Genomic DNA, 22953 nt, shown 5'->3' on the forward strand with positions numbered 1-22953 from the left:
AGAGGTTGTTTCGGCAAAAGAGGTTACTGACATATCTAGAGGTCCCTTCTTACCTGAACATGTTCTCAAAGAACTCGAAGAATTGATCGCGTCAGATGTCACTATGACAATTTCTATGGATCTCGTGGCTTTGAAATCTACCATGATAGAAGGATCGAAGATGCCAGAGCAAATGGCGCGCTTTGCCAAGCTGTCGTTGTCGCGTATTTGGCGAGAGACTCAGATGATTCCGATTCCTGATAAAGACATTGTGAAAATTTTCTCAGATGGAAAGGCAATGTACGTTGCTTGCAAGAAGGTGATTTACAAGAAACTGTTGTCTAACGAAGCCAACCCGGCCACTTGGATGAAGCTTCAACTTAATGCAAGCATCAAACAGGTGGTAGATGTGGCCATATCAATGAAGGACCAAGCCTTCTCTTTCATTGCTGATACCGACGCAGCTTGCACGCAACTCTACAGGTTCAAACTGGATTATTTCCCAACATCTGATGAACACACAACGGTCCCACCATGTCCTCTGAATCCCAGTGCAAGACTCACTGTTGATTCCCAGTCCCTCATCGTCGTTGCTGATAACAAGCCAGCCATATCAAGTTCAAGTCAGGCAACCCCATCAGGGTCCGAACCGGTCAGCGAAACAAAACAGAAAAAACGACATCATCTGCGATAAATGTGAATGCACCACCTTTCTCTCCGGTTGTTAAAGGTAACTCAAATAAGAGACCAATGGCAGCGGCTGGTGGTGGATTTACCTTTGGTATGACACTGCCTCAACAGCAACCCTGCTTCACTGGCACAACCTCCAACTCTCAGACAGGTAAATATTGAACTGGTAAAGTCAACTGATGTAAATGTTATTTTCAAGCGATATAAAATCCTCTCACATTTCCATATAATGGATATAATTTCATGTGCCCCCCCCCCCCACTCACCCCTGCCAAAACTAGTACTCAAGATTGCCTTCATCGTGAGTGAAGACATTTTCCTCTTTTACGTAAAAACGCATTAATAATTATAATGCAATTTTACGGCCCCTCTAAAGTGTTGGGAGCCCCAATTTTGCCAAAAATCTATTTGCAAAGATTCACTTATATTGTATCATAATGTGAAAGAGAATGTCATTTTAGACACACTACTGCAAAAATCCCACCAATTTGTTTCTTGTTTTTAATGTGTTTTGAAGGCGAATATTAATAAAAGAATACATAATTTGGGTTTTCTGTTGTACGCAGAAAAACCTACATTTTGTAGTCTTTTATCAATATCCGACTTCAAACACATTATTTTGAAAATCCTTGCAGAAATGTATCTTATATGACATCTTCTTACACATTATTATAAATTTTGCCATTTAATTTTCGATGCTCCTAACACTTTGGGGGCCTTTAACAAATGGATAAGATTTTATTCGAAATAGTCACACCAACATACAAGCCGACCCACCGATCTGTGTATGGGTTGATGCGTAGCACGTTATGTGTTCTACGTAATGTACAGTCAAACCTGCTTTAGCGACCACATTTCTTGTTTCCCTTTAAAATGGTTTCTCATTGAATTATGTACTAAAGGAACCTGTCTTCAAAGACCACCTGTCTACAAAGGCCACATTTCTTGTTTCCCTTGAAAATGGTTTCTCATGTACTAAAGGAACCTGTCTACAAAGACCACCTGTCTACAAAGGCCACTTTTTGTGTTTCCCTTGGGCGATCGCAATAGATAGGTTTAACAGGTATAACTCATAATTATATCAAGCTTTCGTCAAATCTTGTTCATTGCGATGCCCCAATATACATGTACTAATACATTTTATGTACTGTTTTCGTATTCATTAGGTCTGGAAGGATATCACAAATATAGTGTCTGAATATTTTGATGAGTTGAAGAACTTGATGGTATAAAATTATGAAAGTGTACAGTAATATTAGACAATGCTCTGTAATATTTCAGCTGTTGCAATCCAAGCCTTTTGTTTCATCTTGTTTTATTCTTACAGTATCTGCTTTCGGCAGTGCCAAGTCTCCAAGCAAGGCAGAAGGCACCCTCTCTCCTTCGGATTCGAAAGGAAAGGAAACAAGACCGGATATCCCAAAAGCAGTATCAGACATCTTCACAATATCCACGAAAATCTATAGGGAAAAAACTGAGAAAAGCTCGTCTCAGTTATCTTCAGATAATTTTGAGGTTCCACTCGATAGGGTTAGAAGTCTTGCTGCGGCGAAGACAGGCCAGTTGGTGTTCCTGCGCGGGGACAAGAAAGCCGTCATCATCACTGACAAAGACGGGAGAGTCCAGCATGAAATCAAGGAGCCTGGTAGGATGTACTTGTCCATTTCCTGCACGGAGTGTGACGCCCTCTACGTTCTGTCCGCCTTCTGGGGCAGCCACATCGTCACGCTCGCCAAGCATTCCTTGGAAGATGGTGGTCCCCTCGAGTACATCATCGACGAGCTCGACGTGTCGGCAGACTTCCAGTCAGACGAGTGGCCAGTCATTGGTAACTATGGAAACGACCTCGTGATCATGCACACGGGGGATGGGATTCGTGTCTTTTCGGCGGAAGATTGGGATATATTAGATGACAAAGACGTCAACGGCCAAGACCAGGATGACGATAAGGAGGAGGATGTTTAGGGGGATGAATAAGGATACCTGGGGGGTGTTTCACAAAGATCCTAAGTAGAACTTATCTCTAAGTTGGACTTAACATTTATGGAAAGCCGTTAGCATCTATGAAAACATTTGTAAAAGTTATTTTTTATTTTTTATTATCGAGGAGATTTCATGTTCTTGATGTGGAATTTATAAAAAGTCTAAAATACTTGAGCTTCTGCTTTTGAATATATTTTATTTTAAGGCTACAAATGGCTATCCATAATATTTCAGTCCAACTTAGAGTTAAGTTTGACTTAGGATCTTTGTGAAATACCCCCTGGTTTTAATGGAGATAAAATCCAATGCATGTTCAGGATATGGAAAAGGTTTAATAGGGTAATGGTTATAACAGGTAAACAGTATGTTTCTTTCATGAATACAATCAAATCTTAGCCCGTTTTACCTTCAACATTTCAGATATAATCGGTGACCAGTCGCCAATTTTTACGTTACTTACTCACATGCAAATTTATTCATATAACATTTCACAATTATTACTACGCTCAAATGCAACTTCGATTAGCGATTCTGGTAATCATCAGAAGAGGTGATATCTCTTTCAAAGAACAAATAACATTTGTGGTTTTTTTTTCTTCTTTAACTTGAAGATCTATCATTCTATACTTTAAGAGTCTGTAAATACAACCAAGGAGCATCATGCGCCTTTAATAATATCAAAGTGATATCAATTACCAGCCATTTTCTCAAAGTGTAATTAGTATGATAGTGCGAATGTAAATCATTGTAAAAAATACATGTATATTTCATTTTAAAAGTCCTGTGGAAAAAAGGTAATGGTGACAATCATTTCAATTTTCACACGTGATGCATTGATGTTAGTCTTTCATATATAAAATGAGCTGAAAAATGTTCAGGCTTATGATGTTTATAAATGCTGATACTGCCATTGAAAAATGGTTGCTTGATAATGTTGTAGTAAATAGTTTTTTTTTTAAATCATGTTAGCCTGCTTATGTACATAAATATCTAAACTTTGATGAAAAAGTCACTTTTATATTATCACATTTTTAGTAGAAAGCCTTTAAAACAAGACACCCTTTCTTCTTCAAAATTTTGATTTGGTTACTGCTCGTATAATGAGTAAAACCAATAGATAGATTAGATTTTATAAAACGCAAAAACAAAAATAAGTGTTTTGCTGAAATCGGACACATGATAAGAAAGTGGTGATTTTTGTTAAAGATATTTTTTTTAAGTAAGGGCATAAAACAAAACTGTACTGTTATCGCAAGACTGATACCCTTTCTTTGTGTATATAGTTTTATCAAAGATTTCCAATTTTTGTTTTCGTTCATGAAACTGATTTCATTATGCATTTGTTTTTGTGTGGTAAATATGTAATTGCAGATACGGAAATTTTTTTTTTTTTAGACGAATGACTAGGCCTATTCCAATTATCTAAATTTTAAAGCCCATCTGTACTAGTTTGGCCAGATGGGATTAGACCTCCATGCAAGGCCAATATAATATTTATTAAATATTTAGATGTTTATACAGATAAAATACGATAAAAGATAAGATATTAAAGCTAAGTTTCAATATTGGTTAAACAAGGTGATGTTCCTGAATTAAGCGAAATTGGCAAATTAATATTACATCAGAGAGTATAAAGTGAAGAAACCTTGAATATATTAAATATAGTGATTATAAAGATGTAATGGTGACATCAACAAAGATAAATATTTGTTTTGTGAGACAATAAATGTTTTGTGAGACATAAACTTTAAAAACTGCAGTAACGTGTAAGAGGTCGTTTATTTTTCTCGGAATATGATTACTAAGAGCCCTAGTGACGGTAATCGCGCGGTTTTTTTTATTACGAACGAGAGGGGGAGGGGGTCTTTATTTCGTCAAGTTGGGGGTTAAGGGACTTTTTCGGTTTTAGTATGCGATAGGTTTAGTGTATATGACTGTATTGATCGATCTAGTGTTAAAATAGATGTTGATAATTCGGCTAGTCTTTAACATTGGAGGGAGCATGAGTCTATTAACAACAAACAAATTAACAAAGACAGATTTCTAGCAGCTCATTTCTTTTTGTCATTCCTTTGTTGCAGAAATAAAGACTAACTGGATAAGTTCAACTCAATTACATTTCTCTCATGTGGTCTTTGTTTTTTTTCCCATTTTATTTTAGATCAATGGACGAAATAACTTTGTTAATAGTATTTCAGCCTCGCAATGCACTGTAATTGTCAACATCATAAAAATTGAAAAAAGGAAAGAAGATTTTGCAGAGGGACAATGTTCTAAATAAAAAGTCCCTGTAAAGGTTTTTAAAAACACTCGCACGTTTGTTGTGGCACACATTGTCGACGGCGACAACTTGCGCCGATTTTGCAAACCCTGACGATTACCGAAACTTAGATCTTTCTACTATTCGGTCTAGTGGACCTTAAGTCTACCCAGGCGCGGATCCACGGGGGGGGGGGGGGGGGGGGCCGACGGGCCCGGGCCCCCTGGCTTTTAATTTTTTTTTTTTTTAAATAAATTTTTTCCCCCCTTCCACAGGGTTCTTTATTTTTAAAACAAATTTCATCATATACAGAACATCCATATATCATATACAAATAATTAAAGAAATAATTTCCATACATAATGGCTTGACACAGATAATAATCATCACGGCCAAAAACTTTTGTGGCAGATAAAAACAAACATTTATGACAAAATTAGTACTTTAAATATATAATTTAAAAAAAATACCAAACATAAAATACATGATCATGTTTATGTTAGCACATTTCCAACACTCTCAAAATATTGTTTAAAGCGAAACCATTTCTTTTTTTAGTTTATTCTCTCTGAGATTTGTTTGGTATATATATTTTTCCATTTTTTAATAACGTTTTACAGCTGATAAAATTATATCAAAAGATGGTAGTTGATTTCGTAATTTAGCTGAAAATATTTCTTGTCTTACAACCATCAGAACACAGTTGAGTGCATTATTATTGCTACCGCAATATCCAAACAATTTATTTTGATTTGTAAATTTGATCCTTTCCCCCGTATTACGAAATATCCAGAACTCTAACTTCGACCATACTTCATTAGAATAGTTACAAAAGCAAAAAACATGTATGATAGTTTCATCATTGTTACTACAAACAGTACACTTCTTGTCAGCCACTACACCAAATCTTAACAAACTGTCCTTCATATATAATATTCTATTTAAAATCTTGACAGATACAATAGGAGAAAGTAATAGTACTGAGGTTACAGAATGAGGGGAGGGTGTCGTAACACTTCTTTTCCCCATACCATTGTCTTTTCTCTCATTTCCCTCTCCCTTTCTGTTGTGGTTACCACTCTTTTATTTTGTTCTTTTTTTTGGGGGGGGGGGTTGAGTTGGGTGTATCCCCGAAGTACGCCATTGCCTTTACACATTCAATTATGTTCTCATTTTCGTGTTTTTTTTTAATGGAGTCAAAGTGCACAGCCCGAATGAGGTAGACTTCAATGTGCAACCTGAATTAATCCTGTAATTCAGGTCTCTCAATCGGAGATACCAGAGCCATCTATACACAGAGTTTGGCCAACTTTGTTTCACTGGGTCACAACATGGCGTATATTATTTTGTTTTGTGCTTGACCTAACAAAGCAGTAGTCGCCATATTGTGTCCAACTCGAACCAGGTTGGCCAAACTCTGTGTAGATGGCTCTGGGAGATACGTGTATATTGCTCCATCTGTAGACGAGAACCGTGTGGTTGTATACAGACTTTCTAGAGAAAGCTATTCTAGAAGAAAATATCTATAAATTTATCAATAGTCAAAGCATTACGCAACTTTCACCCTTTCTCTCAATCTCTAGGTCAACACCAATTTCTTCGACGGTGACCTGACATGTCGCTGCTTCGTCGACGGGATCGTACGATGTCGAAACGCTTTTCCAACAGAATGAAGAAATGTATTAAACCGATCAATACCTCCCGATTATAGCACCAGTCCGACATCGATCAGCATCTTAAGACGACGTATATGATATCGAAAATGATGAGGGCGTCGGACGTCGCGGGGTGCGGTCGTACACATTGTCCGCTTCGGAAATGGTTGTAACCTAGCTTGATCGATGACCACGTCGGCCCATTTTAGCGTCTTACCATCAATTTACACAAGAGCTGCACGGTGTTGATCTGAGGCGAAAACTAATCAAGTTGTGCCATCATTAATTAACCGCGATGTATTATATTCGTGAAAGAACTTGAATGCAAACTTATGCAGATATTGGTGATCAACATGACCATACCTAACTCCCGACCGCAGCAGTCAAATCTCCTTTTTGACCCTGATAACGACATGAGTGGTTAGATCATTAAGGGTCTCCATTAATACTTACATGACTAAGCGCAATTCAGAAAAAGTAATAAAAAGCAAAAGAAGAGAAAGGAGAAATTCAAACTACAACAAAGGATTACAAGTCGGAAAGGCATCAGAAGAGTCCATGCACTGGACACTTAAAATATTGACTGTGGATCTAGAATTTGATAATCGGATAGTCGAAAAATGAAGACCAAAATGTCTCAAAATTGTGAATTCCTCCATCACTGGAAAGGGTGGAGCGGTTATCGGCTCAGTTTTCTTTCGATGGGGTGGGGAGGAGAGGGGGGGGGGGGGGGTTCTATACATGGATCCGCTTCGGTGATCCGCCTAGGATTAAGGGTCAAAATCTCTTTTTGAAAAGCAGCTGATAATTCGAGTACCACATTGATGCAGTATTATCTTATGTATGATATTGTAAATAAATTGTAAATAAATAAAAACCCTACTTGTTCCAGTAATAATCGGCCTCATCAGGAACCCGTTTCACAAAGCATTTTTACAATGGCAAATTACAAAAATCAGTGACAAATCTGCTGATGTCCAATCAGAAGCAAGGATTTCACTAGCTCATAACAAAAACTGTCATTTGTCACAGATGATAACTTTTGTGAAATGGGGCCCTGGCCGCTCAGGTATATTATTTTCAGACTCGCTGGATTCGGACAGGAAATGTCATAGTTATCTATCTCTACTGACTGAATTATCTTTCCTCGATATAGTTGTTTTCAATGACAGTCTGGAGGTCTGTGGAATTCAGTGCTGCCCCCAAATTTATTTACATGAATATTTCATTTACGAGTTATTAAGCGTTTCCATTAATTCTTACATGACCAAGTCCAATTCAGAAAACAAAAATAGAATTATTTACCAGAATATCCTTCAAGTGTTCTCGTGAAGTAGGCCGATTGCATTTTGCATTATGATCATCGTTTTCTTGTCTGTGTATATTGTAAATTTATTTGCATTTTCAGTTCTGTATAATTATGAATGTATATAGTTTGTGAATAAAGAAAATGTATAAGCGGGTACAAACTCCAGGATTGTCATTGCTCGAGATAAAATTGTATAACAATATATTTATAATAAATGATAAGCGTAATTCGGATTTGGGGTGTTGAGAAAGTGGTATAGTTGTGGCGGAAAAGGAAAGAGAGAGAGAGAAGGAAAAGACAGGGGTATGAAGAGGGGTGAAGGGATGATATTAAAGAGAAGTAGGAGTGTATCAATATCTTGAAGATTAGTTTACGCCTGTTTAATCAAGATGTTATATTAATGGTTATAATGATAGTGGTCCTTGTGATGATGACGATGTTGACGATGATGATGGCGATGATGTTCATGATGGTGATGATGATGTTGTTGTTGATGATGATAATGATGATGATGATGATGATGATGATGTTGTTGATGATAATGATGATGATGATGATGATGTTGATGATGATGGTGATGATGTTGTTGTTGATGATGATAATGATGATGATGATGTTGATGATGACGATGATGATGATGATGATGATGATGATAATTTCAATCAATGTTCCAAATATTCCGCCCTCTTGCGGTGCAATCCCCATTGACAACATTAGATATCAGAATCAAATTAGTTTCTCCAATGCTAGTATTGAATGTTGGAATTCCCCACTCCTTGTTATATTAAGGAGGTTGGATATAAAAACGAATGAGGGTGCATGTTTTTGTGTGCATTGCATACATTTTATTTTAGTTCATCATGTTGCTGATGATACCTGCTACCTTGTAGTAAAGTTAAACAGCGAGTAGGATTTTAAACTTTCTTAAAATAGGTCATTTTCGTAATGTAACCAAATTTAATGCATAAGTTTTTGTGAAGCGCCTTAATACAAATTATTTCATTCACATGATAAGAATAATAGTACTTCAATAGTCAGAATGCAAACTGCATGTATTAAGTGTTGCTAGATAGTTCAAGCCATAATGTTTGTCCTACGTGGCAACAACTAATGTATGCAGTTCGAATTCTGTCTATTGAAATACTATTATTCTTATCTGGTGAATGAAATAATATATATTGAGGCAATGAGGCACTTCATAAAGACTTGTGCATTAAATTTGGTTACATTACGAAAATGGCCTATTGTGTCGGTTCCTGTTGGATGGGATAACGAATTAAAAAGCAGAGCAGAACTCGGTGTACGCCTTCGTTAAGGCCCGGTCACACAGAGGGGACGCATGGAGAACGCACGGCCAGCGCATTGGAAATTTGCAATTCTGGCCAGTGCGTTGTCGTGCGCCCAACTTTTGTCGTAGCTACAGCGAGCTGACACCAAATGCATAGCGTGTTGCTAGGGCGCATACAGTGCGCATACAGACCGTACCCAGAGCGCACATGATAATAACTTCCACGAATGCACAGCGTGTTGCTAGCGCGCTGGACGAATGGTCCACGCATGCACCGCGTTCTACGACGCACGGCCAGCGCATTGGAGATCGGAAAAGGCCGTGTGCCTAACTCTGTCATGATTTTGGAAAAGCTAGCGAGCTGACACAAAATGCGCAGCGTGTAGCTAGCGCGCTGTGCGTATACAGGGCGTGTGCTCCGCGTATGTCTGGCGCTGGTCTAGCGCGCTCAACGCACGTCTGGCGTGCCTTTGGCGTGTACATTCATGCGTCGAGCTCCGCGCACACTTTTGAGCATGCTCAAAAAATCCCGACGCACACAGCGAATGACGACGAATGCATAGCGTGGGTGCAGCGCGCTCGACGAACGAGTAACGAGTGATGACGCACGCCTAGCGAACGACAACGCACTGGCCAAAATTGCAAAATTTCCATGCGCCGGCCGTGCGTCCTCCATGCGTCCCCTGTGTGTGACCGGGCCTTCACACTTCAGTTCTTCTGATGAACGTGTGGGGTGGATTACAATTAAAAAAAGGACTTACTCACAAATGCATCTCATTTATAACCATGACAACAGTAACATACATTGACGTTATTTGTACAATATAGATGCTTGAATGAATCACACAGGCGCAGTAGTGTCAATGTGAAAATGGTTTATACATTGAATGCATAAATGCAGGTCACAGTTACCTGGTGTTAATATCGTCATGCAGTTAAATCAAGGACAACTGTAAGAAACAGTATACAGTGTATCATACATGGTTAGAAATTATAAATGCATATGTGTAAATGAATCAGTCTGACGTTATCAATATAATACATTTGACATGTGAAACAAGCAAAAATGACATCTGCACAGAACTGGCAAAATATACACTCTATTTTTACCTCACTATACAAATTATGTATACAAGATTTTAAGCCAGTGATACTGATGCCGGGCAGTAGAGTATCACATAGATTATATCAATTTTCTTAAAGTTGTGTCAATTTCCAAAGCAAACAGCTCACATATGGTCATGATAATATTGTCTCAAGTCCTGTTTCCTTTTCTTTCATCTCTCCCCTCTCTCTTCCCTCTATGTTTCTCCTTTCGAGAGGACGGGGGTGGGGTACGATCCCCCGTGCCCCCGCAACTACTGTTTTAAATCCTATAAGATACGTCGGTTTATGTTAAGAGAAGGAAGAAAGAGAGCTCAAATGTATTTGCAGCAAAACCATCAAACATGTAAGAAGACAGATTAGGACCAACTCCCAAAGGGGTAACAAATTCAAGCTAACAATAAGTTCGGTAAAAACAAATTGATATTTTCTTCCAAAGTCAAATAAATTTGTAAATTCATCATGACTGTAATGTATGTGAAGATGCATTCTTCATAAATAAACAGATCACGGAGGTGATTTTACAGTAAATTTAGTTATTTTAAATGGTATATAGGCTTTTACGCTATTTTTCATCTAATTTTTTCTATTAAATACGAATAAAACTTAATTGTTCATATTATTGAAATGACAAAGCTAAAATCTTAAAGAGAAAAATAAACCGCCCTCATTTTTTTAATATCCAACCTTGATTCTAAAAAGGGAGTGGGGAATTCCAACGTTTAATATTTGCATTGAAGAAACTTATTTGATTCTAATGTTTAATATTAGCGATGGGGATTCCCACCGTACGTTTTGTCAGTAGTAATACAGGGAACGCGTTAGCGTCATCGATCAGATATTGCATTTGACAGGCGTCATTCTCTTCCGGCATTACATTTGATAATTGTGTGTCGACCAGTTAGCACGCTTTATCGTGGCCTGATCAAATTCTACAGAAAATAGAAATTAAGAAAATGGCGGCAAAAGCTGTAGAAAAACTCGTCCGTGAACTTGTCTGTGCCGTTTGCATGAACACTTTAAGGAACCCCAAATCTCTCTCATGCAGGCATACTTTCTGTGAAGAATGTTTAAAGCAGTGCGATAAGGCATCACAAGGCCGTTCAGGTGGTATAAAATGCCTTATGTGCAGAGAGGTGACTTCTCTTCCGAGAGAAGGTGTGGCAGGTCTGAAGTCCAATCCGCTGATTTACCGGGTTCTCGAAGTTCTTGAGGCAAAGAAAAACTCGACCCAAATAATGTGTGACGCGTGTGGGGACAGCGAATCACCTCTGACGACCTACTGCCGAGACTGTCTCCATTTCATCTGTGACTCATGCGCTTCTTCCCATGCTAAAATGAAACTCTTGATGAAAGATCACCGTACAGTTCCCCTGGACAAGATTGAGAACGGGACTATCCAAATCAAGTGGATGGAAGAGGGCTTGTGGAGAAAGGCGCACGAGTGCGAAGAGCATGGCGGTGAACTGCGAAGGTTCTACTGCAGAACCTGCAAGAAACGTATCTGCAGGGACTGTATCGTTCTCGACCATACCAAACCTGACCATGACTGCACCACAGTGCAGAAGATGTTTCAGGAAACAAAGGAGAAGTTACAAGATCGTCTAAAAAGCTGCGAGGAAAAGGAGGAACATGTGAGCACCATGTTAAATGATGTGGATGCACGAGAAACAGGAGCAAACCAGAAGTTTCATAAGATGAAAGAATCTATTCGGGACCAGAAATCAAAGGCTGTTGACAACTTGGATAAAGCAGAGGAAGAACTTTTGCAGAAGGTTAACGAGTTGGAGGAAAAGCTTAACGTCAAACTACAAGCTTTCAGAGACAACATGAACACAACAAAAGAAAATCTCACGAGGGCGCAATCAAAGGCTAAAGAGGTTGTTTCGGCAAAAGAGGTTACTGACATATCTAGAGGTCCCTTCTTACCTGAAGATGTTCTCAAAGAACTCGAAGAATTGATCGCGTCAGATGTCACTATGACAATTTCTATGGATCTCGTGGCTTTGAAATCTACCATGATAGAAGGATCGAAGATGCCAGAGCAAATGGCGCGCTTTGCCAAGCTGTCGATGTCGCGTGTTTGGCGAGAGACTCAGATGTTTACGATTCCTGATAAAGACATTGTGAACATTTTCTGCGATGGAAACGCAATGTACGTTGTTTGCAAGAAGGTGATCTACAAGAAACTGTTGTCTAACGAAGCCAACCCGTCCACTTGGATGAAGCTTCAACTTAATGCAAGCATAAAACAGGTGGTAGATGTGGCCATATCAATGAAGGACCAAGCCTTCTCTTTCATTGCTGATACCGACGCAGCTTGCACGCAACTCTACAGGTTGAAACTGGATGATTTCCCAACATCCGATGAACACACAGCTGTCCCACCATGTCCTCTGAACCCCAGTGCAAGACTCACTGTTGATTCTCAGTCTCTCACCGTTGTTGCCGATAATAGACCAGCCATATCAAGTTCAAGTCAGGCAACCCCATCCGGGTCCGAACCAGTCAGCGAAACCAAACGGGAAACAACAACATCATCTGCGATAAATGTAGAAGGTAACCCAAATAAGAGACTAGTGACGGGTGGTGGATTTACCTTTGGTATGACACTGCCTCAACAGCAACCCTCCTTCACTGGCACAACCTCCAACTCTCAGACAGGTAAATATTGAACCGTTAAAGTCAACTGATGTAAATTTTATTTTCAAGCGATATAAAATCCTCTCACATTTCCATATAATGGATACTATTTCATGTGACCCCCCCCCCCCAACCACCCCCTGCCATAATTAGTACTAAAGATTGTCTTCATCGTGAGTGAAGACATTTTCCTCTTTTACGTAATAAATGCATTTATAATCATAAAGCAATTTTAAGGCCCCTCTAAAGTGTTGGGATTCCCAAATTCGTCAAAAATATATTTGCAAAGATTCACTTATATTGTATCATAATGTGAAAGAGAATGTCATTTAAAGATAAAGTTGAGTTCTGGTCATGCGATTGCATTGTGAAAGAAACGTTGTGGAATCGATCAGAAAAGGTTGATTATCTAGCAAATAATTGGTGTGTACGGCAAGGTTCTGGAATCATCAAAATTATAAGAAATATGGCCCAGTCTTGGTAAAGTTACAAGCACTGTACACAGAAAGATGTATATGAGACCACATGAGATGTTACATGCCATGTACTTCGAATATCAAGTCAATTGAAGAGCCATGCTTTCCAGAGAACATTTTTTATCTGATGATCTTCCACACTCGCATAGTACAATGATAACGCTCACAAATTATCTTTCACCTCTTCCCAGAACTCAACCTTGTCTTTAATACACACTTTTGCAACCCCCCCCCCCATTTATATATATATTTTTAAAAAAGTGTTTTGAAGGCAAATATTGGTAAAAGAATACATAATTTGGGTTTTCTGTTGTACGCAGAAAAACCTATACATTTTGTATTCTTTTATCAATATCCGACTTCAAACACATTTGTTTTTAAAATCCTTGCAGAAATGTATCTTATATGACATCTTCTTACACATTATGATACAATTTAAGTGAAATTTTGCCATTGAATTTTCGGGGCTCCTAACACTTTAGGGGGCCTTTAACAAAATGGATTGTTTCGTCTTGTTTCATTCTTACAGTATCTGCTTTCGGCAGTGCCAAGTCTCTAAGCAAGGCAGAAGGCACCCTCTCTCCTTCGGATTCGAAAGGAAAGGAAACAAGACCGGATATCCCAAAAGCAGGATCAGACATCTTCACAATATCCACGAAAATCTATAGGGAAAAAACTGAGGAAAGCTCGTCTCAGTTATCTTCAGATAATTTCGAGGTTCCCCTTGATAGGGTTAGAAGTCTTGCAGCCGCCAAGTCAGGTCAGTTGGTGTTCCTGCGCGGAGACAAGAAAGCCGTCATCATCACTGACAAAGACGGGAGAGTCCAGCATGAAATCAAGGAGCCTGGCAGGATGTACTTGTCCATCTCCTGCACAGAGAGTGACGCCCTCTATGTTCTGTCCGCCTTCTGGGGCAGCCACATCGTCACGCTCGCCAAGCATTCCTTGGAAGATGGTGGTCCCCTCGAGTACATCATCGACGAGCTCGACGTGTCGGCAGACTTCCAGTCAGACGAGTGGCCAGTCATTGGTAACTATGGAAACGACCTCGTGATCATGCACACGGGGGATGGGATTCGTGTCTTTTCGGCGGAAGATTGGGATATATTAGATGACAAAGACGTCAACGGCCAAGACCAGGATGACGATAAGGAGGAGGATGTTTAGGGGGATGAATAAGGATACCTGGGGGGTGTTTCACAAAGATCCTAAGTAGAACTTATCTCTAAGTTGGACTTAACATTTATGGAAAGCCGTTAGCATCTATGAAAATATTTTGTAAAAGTTATTTTTTATTTTTTTATTATCGAGGAGATTTCATGTTCTTGATGTGGAATTTATAAAAAGTCTAAAATACTTGAGCTTCTGCTTTTAAATATATTTAATTTTAAGGCTACAAATGGCTATCCATAATATTTAAGTCCAACTTAGAGTTAAGTTTGACTTAGGATCTTTGTGAAACACCCCCTGGTTTTAATGGAGATAAAATCCAATGTATGTTCAGGATATGGAAAAGGTTTAATAGGGTAATGGTTATAACAGGTAAACAGTATGTTTCTTTTATGAATACAATCAAATCTTAGCTCGTTTTACCTTCAACATTTCAGATATAATCGGTGACCAGTCGCCAATTTTTACGTTACTTACTCACATGCAAATTTATTCATATAACATTTCACAATTATTACTACGCTCAAATGCAACTTCGATTAGCGATTCTGGTAATCATCAGAAGAGGTGATATCTCTTTCAAAGAACAAATAACATTTGTGGGTTTTTTTCTTCTTTAACTTGAAGATCTATCATTCTATACTTTAAGAGTCTGTAAATACAACCAAGGAGCATCATACGCCTTTAATAATATCAAAGTGATATCAATTACCAGCCATTTTCTCAAAGTGTAATTAGTATGATAGTGCGAATGTAAATCATTGTAAAAAATACATGTATATTTCATTTTAAAAGTCCTGTGGAAAAAAAGGTAATGGTGACAATCATTTCAATTTTCACACGTGATGCATTGATGTTAGTCTTTCATATATAAAATGAGCTGAAAAATGTTCAGGCTTATGATGTTTATAAATGCTGATACTGCCATTGAAAAATGGTTGCTTGATAATGTTGTAGTAAATAGTTTTTTTTTTTAAATCATGTTAGCCTGCTTATGTACATAAATATCTAAACTTTGATGAGAAAGTTACTTTTATATTATCACATTTTTAGTAGAAAACCTTTAAAACAAGACACCCTTTCTTCTTCAAAATTTTGATTTGGTTACTGCTCGTATAATGAATTAAAACAATAGATAGATTAGATTTTATAAAACGCAAGAGCAAAAAGAGAAAAGAGTTTATAATTAAGTTAAGTGTTTTGCCGAAATCGGCCACATGATAAGAAAGTGGTGATTTTTGTTAAAGATATTTTTTTTTACAGTAAGGGCATAAAACAAAACTGTACTGTTATCGCAAGACTGATACCCTTTCTTTGTGTATATAGTTTTATCAAAGATTTCCAATTTTTGTCTTCGTTCATGAAACTGGTTTCATTATGCATTTGTTTTTGTGTGGTAAATATGTAATTGCAGATACGGAAATTTTTTTTTTTTTTAGACGAATGACTAGGCCTATTCCAATTATCTAAATTTTAAAGCCCATCTGTACTAGTTTGGCCAGATGGGATTAGACCTCCATGCAAGGCCAATATAATATTTATTAAATATTTAGATGTTTATACAGATAAAATACGATAAAAGATAAGATATTAAAGCTAAGTTTCAATATTGGTTAAACAAGGTGATGTTCCTGAATTAAGCGAAATTGGCAAATTAATATTACATCAGAGAGTATAAAGTGAAGAAACCTTGAATATATTAAATATAGTGATTATAAAGATGTAATGGTGACATCAACAAAGATAAATATTTGTTTTGTGAGACAATAAATGTTTTGTGAGACATAAACTTTAAAAACTGCAGTAACGTGTAAGAGGTCGTTTATTTTTCTCGGAATATGATTACTAAGAGCCCTAGTGACGGTAATCGCGCGGTTTTTTTTATTACGAACGAGAGGGGGAGGGGGTCTTTATTTCGTCAAGTTGGGGGTTAAGGGACTTTTTCGGTTTTAGTATGCGATAGGTTTAGTGTATATGACTGTATTGATCGATCTAGTGTTAAAATAGATGTTGATAATTCGGCTAGTCTTTAACATTGGAGGGAGCATGAGTCTATTAACAACAAACAAATTAACAAAGACAGATTTCTAGCAGCTCATTTCTTTTTGTCATTCCTTTGTTGCAGAAATAAAGACTAACTGGATAAGTTCAACTCAATTACATTTCTCTCATGTGGTCTTTGTTTTTTTTCCCATTTTATTTTAGATCAATGGACGAAATAACTTTGTTAATAGTATTTCAGCCTCGCAATGCACTGTAATTGTCAACATCATAAAAATTGAAAAAAGGAAAGAAGATTTTGCAGAGGGACAATGTTCTAAATAAAAAGTCCCTGTAAAGGTTTTTAAAAACACTCGCACGTTTGTTGTGGCACACATTGTCGACGGCGACAACTTGCGCCGATTTTGCAAACCCTGACGATTACCGAAACTTAGATCTTTCTACTATTCGGTCTAGTGGACCTTAAGTCTACCCAGGCGCGGATCCACGGGGGGGGGGGGGGGGGCCGACGGGCCCGGGCCCCCTGGCTTTTAATTTTTTTTTTTTTTTAATAAATTTTTTCCCCCCTTCCACAGGGTTCTTTATTTTTAAAACAAATTTCATCATATACAGAACATCCATATATCATATACAAATAATTAAAGAAATAATTTCCATACATAATGGCTTGACACAGATAATAATCATCACGGCCAAAAACTTTTGTGGCAGATAAAAACAAACATTTATGACAAAATTAGTACTTTAAATATATAATTTAAAAAAAATACCAAACATAAAATACATGATCATGTTTATGTTAGCACATTTCCAACACTCTCAAAATATTGTTTAAAGCGAAACCATTTCTTTTTTTAGTTTATTCTCTCTGAGATTTGTTTGGTATATATATTTTTCCATTTTTTAATAACGTTTTACAGCTGATAAAATTATATCAAAAGATGGTAGTTGATTTCGTAATTTAGCTGAAAATATTTCTTGTCTTACAACCATCAGAACACAGTTGAGTGCATTATTATTGCTACCGCAATATCCAAACAATTTATTTTGATTTGTAAATTTGATCCTTTCCCCCGTATTACGAAATATCCAGAACTCTAACTTCGACCATACTTCATTAGAATAGTTACAAAAGCAAAAAACATGTATGATAGTTTCATCATTGTTACTACAAACAGTACACTTCTTGTCAGCCACTACACCAAATCTTAACAAACTGTCCTTCATATATAATATTCTATTAAAAATCTTGACAGATACAATAGGAGAAAGTAATAGTACTGAGGTCACAGAATGAGGGGAGGGTGTCGTAACACTTCTTTTCCCCATATCATTGTCTTTTCTCTCATTTTCCTCTCCCATTCTTTTGTGGTTACCACTCTTTTATTGGGGGGGGGGGGGGGTTGAGTTGGGTGTATCCCCGAAGTACACCATTGCCTTTACACATTCAATTATGTTGTCATTTTCGTGTTTTTTTTTTAATGGAGTCAAAGTGCACTGCCCAAAATAATGTGGTAGACTTCAATGTGCAACCTGAATTAATCCTGTAATTCAGGTTTCTCGATCGGAGATACCAGAGCCATCTATACACAGAGTTTGGCCAACTTTGTTTCACTGGGTCACAACATGGCGTATATTATTTTGTTTTGTGCTTGACCTAACAAAGCAGTAGTCGCCATATTGGCCCGAATTCACAAAGGAGGTTTGTCGACAAACCTTGGTTTTCGTACGTCATATGACGCGTTTTACGCGTTTTTTTACAAACCTGGTTTGTAAAGAACAAAAGGAGGTTTGGCGAAACAAAAGGAGGTTTGAGCTCAAACCTTGGTCTGAGCTCAAACCTTGTTTTGTGAATTCGGGCCACTGTGTCCAACTCGAACCGGGTTGGCCAAACTCTGTGTAGATGGCTCTGGGAGATACGTGTATATTGCTCCATCTGTAGATGAGAACCGTGTGGTTGTATACAGACTTTCTAGAGAAAGCTAGTCTAGAAGAAAATATCTATAAATTTATCAATAGTCAAAGCATTACGCAACTTTCACCCTTTCTCTCAATCTCCACAGGTCAATACCAATTTCTTCGACGGTGACCTGACATGTCGCTGCTTCGTCGACGGGATCGTACGATGTCGAAACGCTTTTCCAACAGAATGAAGAAATGTATTAAACCGATCAATACCTCCCGATTATAGCACCAGTCCGACATCGATCAGCATCTTAAGACGACGTATATGATATCGACAATGATGAGGGCGTCGGACGTCGCGGGTGCGGTCGTACACGTTGTCCGCTTCGGAAATGGTTGTAACCTAGCTTGATCGATGACCACGTCGGCCCATTTTAGCGTCTTACCATCAATTTACACAAGAGCTGCACGGTGTTGATATCTGAGGCGAAAACTAATCAAGTTGTGCCATCATTAATTAACCGCGATGTTATTATATTCGTGAAAGAACTTGAATGCAAACTTATGCAGATATTGGTGATCAACATGACCATACCTAACTCTCGACCGCAGCAGTCAAATCTCCTTTTTGACCCTGATAACGACATGAGTGGTTAGATCATTAAGGGTCTCCATTAATACATGACTAAGTGCAATTCAGAAAAAGTAATAAAAAGCAAAAGAAGAGAAAGGAGAAATTTAAACTACAACAAAGGATTACAAGTCGGAAAGGGATCAGAAGAGTCCATGCACTGGACACTTAAAATATTGACTGTGGATCTAGAATTTGATAATCGGATAGTCGAAAAATGAAGACCAAAATGTCTCAAAATTGTGAATTCCTCCATCACTGGAAAGGGTGGAGCGGTTATCGGCTCAGTTTTCTTTCGATGGGGTACGTGGGGAGGAGGGGGGGGGGGGGGGGGGGTTCTATACATGGATCCGCTTCGGTGATCCGCCTAGGATTAAGGGTCAAAATCTCTTTTTGAAAAGCAGCTGATAATTCGAGTACCACATTGATGCAGTATTATCTTATGTATGATATTGTAAATAAATTGTAAATAAATAAAAACTCTACTTCTTCCAGTAATAACCGGCCTCATCAGGAACCCGTTTCACAAAGCCTTTTTTGAATAAAAAATGATAAAAAACAGTGACAAATCTACTGATGTCCAATCAGAAGCAAGGATTTCACTAGCTCATAAAAAACTGTCATTTGTCACAGATGATAAGTTTTGTGAAATGGGGCCCTGGCCGCTCAGGTATATTATTTTCAGACTCGCTGGATTCGGACAGGAAAAGTCAAAATTATCTATCTTTACTGACTCAATTATCTTTACTCGGTGTAATTGTTTTTAATGACTGTCTGGAGATCTGTGGAAATCAGTGCTGCCCTCAAATTGATTTTTATGAATAGTTCATTTACGAGTTGGATGTACATGGAATTATTTACCAGAATATTCGAAAAGTGTTCTCGTGAAGTAGGCCGATTGCATTTTGCATTATGATCGTTTTCTTGTCTGTGTATATATATTGTGTTGCAAATTGTATTTGCGTTTTCAGTTCTGTATAATTATGAATGTATATAGTTTGTGAATAAAGAAAATGCATAAACGGGTACAAACTCCAGGATTGTCATTGCTCGAGATAAAATTGCATAACAATATATTTATAATAAATGATAACCGTAATTCGGATTTGGGGTGTTGAGAAAGTGGTATAGTTGTGGCGGAAAAGGAAAGAGAGAGAGAGAGAGAGAAGGAAAAGACAGGGGAATGAAGAGGGGTGAAGGGATGATATTAAAGAAAAGTAGGAATGTATCAATATCTTGAAGATTAGTTTACGCCTGTTTAATCAAGATGGTATATTAATGGTTATAATGATAGTGGTCCTTGTGATGATGACGATGTTGACGATGATGATGTTGATGATGATGATGATGATGGCGATGATGATGATGATGATGATGTTGATGATGGCGATGATGAGGATGGTGATGATGATGATGATGATGTTGATGATGATAATGATGATGATGATGATGATGATGATGATGATGATGTTGTTGATGATAATGATGATGTTGATGATGACGATGATGATGATGATGATGATGATGATAATTTCAATCAATGTTCCAAATATTCCGCCCTCTTGCGGTGGAATCCCCATTGACAATATTAGATATCAGAATCAAATTAGTTTCTCCAATGCTAGTATTGAATGTTGGAATTCCCCACTCCTTGTTATATTAAGGAGGTTGGATATAAAAACGAATGAGGGTGCATGTTTTTTTGTGCATTGCATACATTTCATTTTAGTTCATCATGTTGCTGATGATACCTGCTGCCTTGTAGTAAAGTTAAATAGCGAGTAGGATTTTAAACTTTCTTAAAATAGGCCATTTTCGTAATGTAACCAAATTTAATGCATAAGTTTTTGTGAAGTGCCTTAATACACATTATTTCATTCACCTGATAAGAATAATAGTATTTCAATAGACAGAATGCAAACTGCATATATTAAGTGTTGCTAGATAGTTCAAGCCATAATGTTTGTCCTACGTGGCAACAACTAATGTATGCAGTTCGAATTCTGTCTATTGAAATACTATTATTCTTATCTGGTGAATGATATAATTTGTATTGAGGCACTTCACAAAGACTTATGCATTACATTTGGTTACATTACGAAAATAGCCTATTGTGTCGATTCCTGTTGGATGGGATAACAAAAATGAAAAAGCAGAGCAGGGGGCATTTCACAAAGCCTTTTTTCAATTATGTGCATCTTAATGAGAACATTCAGCTGTTTTAACAATAATGACTGCGTAAGCATTTTCGGTCATTGACAAGGGAGCAGTTTCCCTCTCTTGGGTTTTGTTTGGATGGTGTGCTCTGTAAGAGTGTGTCTTAAATAAAAACATCCCCAATGGGAAGCAGCAAAGTTGAAAAGCAGACGATTTTGGTGATATAAAATGTATTATTACTGATTTGCACACTTTCGCGCACACCCATGACCTTATAAAACAATTAGAAGGCCATGATCTTTATAAGCCCTGTGCGTTATAACTCTGGAATATTATGAGGAAATTGGGGGAAACGGGATTTTAACTCACAACCAATTCAAATATAACCTCTATCTGGTAATATCAACACGTTTTTCAAATAAAATACAGTACACGGAACAACAATTCGTCGCTGTTTTCACGAAGTGACGGTAGTGAAAAAAAATTGCATTCACTTTGCGTTACGATTTTCCTCACTACCGTCACTTCGTGAAAACAAGGACGAATTTCTGATTATAAAGCAGAACTGCACATCGATTTTCCATGATTTAAGCGAGTTATTATCTTCTGCGCATGTAGATTAACATGTGTAAAATCACTATCTTGAATCTGTCCCGGCTTTTTGGCGGTGACCATCATGAGATCAACGTGAAGAAACATGTAGGGAATGTTATTGAGACGACATTGACGGACACAATCACAATGAATTCGTTAAGAAAACGATGAATGTCCATCCGTAATAGGTCCATGTTCTGATGAACGTGTGGGGTGGATTACAATTTTTTAAAAGGATTTACTCACAAATTGCATCTCATTTACAACCATGACAACAGTAACAAACATTTGTACAATATGAATGCTTGAATGAATCACACAGGCGCAGTGGTATCAATGTGAAAATGGTTTATACATTGAATGCATAAATGCAGGTCACAGTTACCTGGTGTTAATATCGTCATGCAGTTAAATCAAGGACAACTGTAAGAAACAGTATACAGTGTATCATACATGGTTAGAAATTATAAATGCATATGTGTAAATGAATCAGTCTGATATAGCAATATAATACATTTGACACGTGAAACAAGCAAAAATGACATCTGCACAGAACTGGCAAAATATACACTCTATTTTTACCTCACTATACAAGTTATGTATACAAGATTTTAAGCCAGTGATACTGATGCCGGGCAGTAGAGTATCACATAGATTATATCAATTTTCTTAAAGTTGTGTCAATTTCCAAAGCAAACAGCTCACATAATGGTCATGATAATATTGTCTCAAGTCCTGTTTCCTTTTCTTTCATCTCTCCCCTCTCTCTTCCCTCTATGTTTCTCCTTTCGAGAGGACGGGGGTGGGGTACGATCCCCGTGTCCCCGCAACTACTGTTTTAAATCCTATAAGATACTGTACGTCGGTCTAGGTTAAGAGAAGGAAGAAAGAGAGCTCAAATGTATTTGCAGCAAAACCATTTAACATAGGAAGACAGATAAGGACCTACTCCCAAAGGGGTAACAAATTCAAGCTAACATTAAGTTCGGTAAAAACAAATTGATATTTTCTTCCGAAGTCAAAGTAATTTGTAAATTCATCATGACTGTAGGCATCACTGTATAAACAGATCACGGGGGTGATTTTACTGTAAATTTAGTGTTTTTTT

General features: G+C 37.7%; 2 protein-coding genes across 2 annotated transcripts in view; both read left to right on the top strand.

The window, feature by feature from the left end:
• Nucleotides 1-649, top strand: part of LOC115921660 (E3 ubiquitin-protein ligase TRIM56-like) — a gene marked incomplete at its 3' end in the record, with an annotated part of 1615 nt that extends 966 nt beyond the window's left edge. Inside the window, exon 1 of the mRNA XM_030979447.1 lies at nucleotides 1-649. This exon is cut by the window's left edge and continues 966 nt beyond it. Coding sequence (XP_030835307.1) covers nucleotides 1-649 — 649 coding nt within the window.
• A 10460-nt stretch (nucleotides 650-11109) lies between these two features.
• LOC115921662 lies at nucleotides 11110-14614 on the top strand. The gene is made up of 2 exons (XM_030979449.1): nucleotides 11110-12932; nucleotides 13917-14614. The coding sequence occupies exons 1-2, from the start codon at nucleotides 11225-11227 to the stop codon at nucleotides 14552-14554; spliced, it is 2346 nt and encodes a 781-aa protein (XP_030835309.1). The 5' UTR covers nucleotides 11110-11224; the 3' UTR covers nucleotides 14555-14614.
• The last annotated feature ends 8339 nt before the right edge of the window (nucleotides 14615-22953 follow it).

The sequence above is a fragment of the Strongylocentrotus purpuratus genome, unplaced genomic scaffold (assembly GCF_000002235.5).
Source record: "Strongylocentrotus purpuratus isolate Spur 01 unplaced genomic scaffold, Spur_5.0 spur5_scaffold_10, whole genome shotgun sequence".
Classification (NCBI taxonomy): Eukaryota; Metazoa; Echinodermata; class Echinoidea; order Camarodonta; family Strongylocentrotidae; genus Strongylocentrotus; species Strongylocentrotus purpuratus.

Bases quoted from the DNA above. Each gene is read 5' to 3' on its own strand.
- LOC115921662 (XM_030979449.1), top strand. From the start codon at position 11,225: ATGGCGGCAAAAGCTGTAGAAAAACTCGTCCGTGAACTTGTCTGTGCC. The intron at 12,933-13,916 runs GTAAATATTGAA...TCATTCTTACAG, and splicing joins AACCTCCAACTCTCAGACAG to TATCTGCTTTCGGCAGTGCC.